The sequence below is a fragment of the Perkinsus marinus genome (genome assembly GCF_000006405.1).
Source record: "Perkinsus marinus ATCC 50983 genomic scaffold scf_1104296967480, whole genome shotgun sequence".
Classification (NCBI taxonomy): domain Eukaryota; phylum Perkinsozoa; order Perkinsida; family Perkinsidae; genus Perkinsus; species Perkinsus marinus.
In genome coordinates, this window is record NW_003203527.1 from 1 (window position 1) to 2649 (window position 2649).

The 2649-nt window shown below is 48.1% G+C and overlaps 1 protein-coding gene and 1 non-coding gene across 2 annotated transcripts; both read right to left on the minus strand.

The window, feature by feature from the left end:
• Positions 1-565: 565 nt before the first annotated feature.
• On the minus strand, positions 566-637 carry Pmar_PMAR028968. The gene has a single exon. It is a non-coding gene; the product is annotated as a tRNA-Thr (tRNA).
• A 626-nt stretch (positions 638-1263) lies between these two features.
• On the minus strand, positions 1264-1952 carry Pmar_PMAR028969 (hypothetical protein; the record flags this gene model as incomplete). Its single annotated transcript, XM_002768685.1, has 4 exons — positions 1264-1519; positions 1564-1634; positions 1691-1819; positions 1863-1952. The coding sequence occupies 4 exons, from the start codon at positions 1950-1952 to the stop codon at positions 1264-1266; spliced, it is 546 nt and encodes a 181-aa protein (XP_002768731.1).
• Positions 1953-2649: the final 697 nt, after the last annotated feature.

The following is a 2649-nucleotide window of genomic DNA, read 5'->3' on the forward strand; positions in this document are numbered from 1 at the left end:
ACCACATCACAAACCATTCGCTCGTTGTGAGCCCTAGCCCAATAAATGACCTTCATTCAACTTTACTCGCTCGCTGGTTTACCCGGAACACTCTACCATACTATTGTCGAATGTCTGTTGTCCAATAACATCCATTCATTTAGTTCGTTGGGAGTAGTGGGTAGTGGGGCGAAAGCATGATACGTTGCTACAGAACTAGTGAGATCCGAAAGTCTCAACCTCGAAGTTCTGTCGAAAATTCTCCGAAACTTGCAACGCTGGATGCTTCGCTCCGCATAAGTAGCAGCGAGATTATGGGATACTCTCATCTGCCACAGAGAGTCAATTCGGTGCTCTCTGGGCCAGAGCCTCTGGCCTATGACCCTCGCTTGACTACTCATGCCTCCCAAACCAACTTAAACCGGATGCGGGCGGGTGGGTTCAGGAAAGTCCCCATTAACTAAATGGTAACTGGATATTAATCGATCCAACACCCCCCAACCACATCACAAACCATTCGCTCGTTTGTTGACCTAGCCCAATAAATTGACCTTCATATACCCGACTAGAGCCTAATGCTGCTGTAAGCCATTTGCCAGGATTGAACTGACGACCTTCTACTTACGAAGCAGACGCTCTACCACTAAGCTAAAGTGGCACATCCCAGAACGCACATACATATTCCTACTTCTCGTAACCAACAACAGACTGATGTTACTGTAATGCTGCTCTGCATGTGCTAACTATTAAGAAAGTCAAGGCAATGGTTAATGGAATCTAGAGACTCAATATATAATTATACGAGTATAATCACCAACTATCTTTAAGCTAAAGCTAAGATTCGATAGTCGTTACTCACACAGAATTCGCACCGGGTGGTGTGAGCTCAGGGGTCCTTGGCGAAGACTCTCCGCTCAGCTCCCCATTTTCGACATGATTCTTATCAAGTCTGAATCCAGGTTGACGATGCGTCGGAGGATCCAGTAAGAACCCAAGGATAGCGAGTCCCTATAAGCGACAGGGAATTCTCGAACGAGCCATCCACAATCAGTGATCAATATCACTACTTTATTTGTACCGGCACTGGCAGTCTTTATCGTGTGCTGTGATTATACTCATGTCTGAACCGTCTGTGACTCGGGCCTCATAGCGACTTTAGTCTGACTTCTTCAGAATTTACTGCATGCTACTTGCGAGTCTAAAGTTCCATCGCTTCCCTCTATGGTCCATGCACTACGATGAACTCAATAGAGATATAGAACAGTAACGGAAACAGTATATCAATCAATTCATGCTCTGAAACTCTTTTCCATTTTTCAAAACAACATCGGCGAAGACCTCAACAACCGCACGATCACATTTGAGTAGAACATTTCTATCCGCATGCTCCTTGCACCAGAGATCTGCAAGTTCGGGTGCAGTCATCACATTCTGTTCAGTCGCAATGAGTCGCAATGCCTTCTTAAGCGTCTTGAGTTTAACTGTAAACCTAGACAGCTTTTCCTTCGACATTGCAGGCTCTTGAGGGCTCGGGATGACTCTAAAGAAGCACTCACGTAGCAGCAGTAGAGATCCCTAGTTCACTTCTCGCATCCATCACTTCTTTTAACTTCTCGCTCGTTCGCACAGGCGCTGTCACCAGCATCTCGCTCAACCTATGGACACGAGGCCATTCGCGACACACATCACAGAAGGCCCGATCAGAACGTACAAGAGATTTCTTCTTCTGCACAACCTCGTCGACCTTGGTTTCAGAAGGGCGATGGCGGAGTGCTTTCCGGAACTCGAAATTCGAAAGATCCGCCATCTCCGTCACAGTTTCGACGATCTCTGTCGTGACCTTAGAAAGGGGCTTTCTGATAATCTTGACTCACAGCCCTCACCGCTTCACCACACTCCTTCTCGACGGTCTCCGCGTCCGGTAGGTTGTCGACTGTAAGGTAGTAGGGCACGTCAGATTCACTAACACCCATCCGTCGTAAAAGCGATGCTCTCGAGGGCAGCTCTAAAACAAAGCCATCACATCCGCTCGTATTGCTGTTATCACTGCTGACCATTGAGTATACCCTTCTCATCATGCGACGCGGTAAGCACGAGTCTAGGGTTTGCTGTGATCGCCCGATGAGGATTCAATCCGCACTCACGAAGTCCACTAACCTGAACCAAGTAGTGTCGTCGCCTAGAGGCAGACCATAAGGAGTTAATACAAGTTTCTTCATCATTGGTGGTTTGCCTATCCCCCAAAACTCAGCGATGGCCGGGCATCGGTGAATGATCTCTACAGCTTGTGGCAAAGGTAGATGCAGAGGGGCACTCGTAATAGAGTGGAGGCATCCTTTTACGTGCTTTGGGTTCATAGACAGAAACGGGACGGAACAAGAATAACTGGTTTCGCGAGCGACATCGCACTCCCACGTGTTGGTTCAATACGAAAAACAAGAGTGCTGCAAGATACAGCGAAAATCTTACCAGCATGAATTCTTCAATGAGATGTTACCGACCTAATCGACTGCGCTTGGGGTGACGACTGGAGGTTGAGGAGGCTGGAGACGTGGAAGACCGACTCTCTCGCGACCGCACCTCCCTCGGACCTGTCAGTGTCGCCACCACCCCACGCTTCCCTAAAACTTCAAGTACACACTTTGAAGTTTAGGCGAGTGACCAACCTGC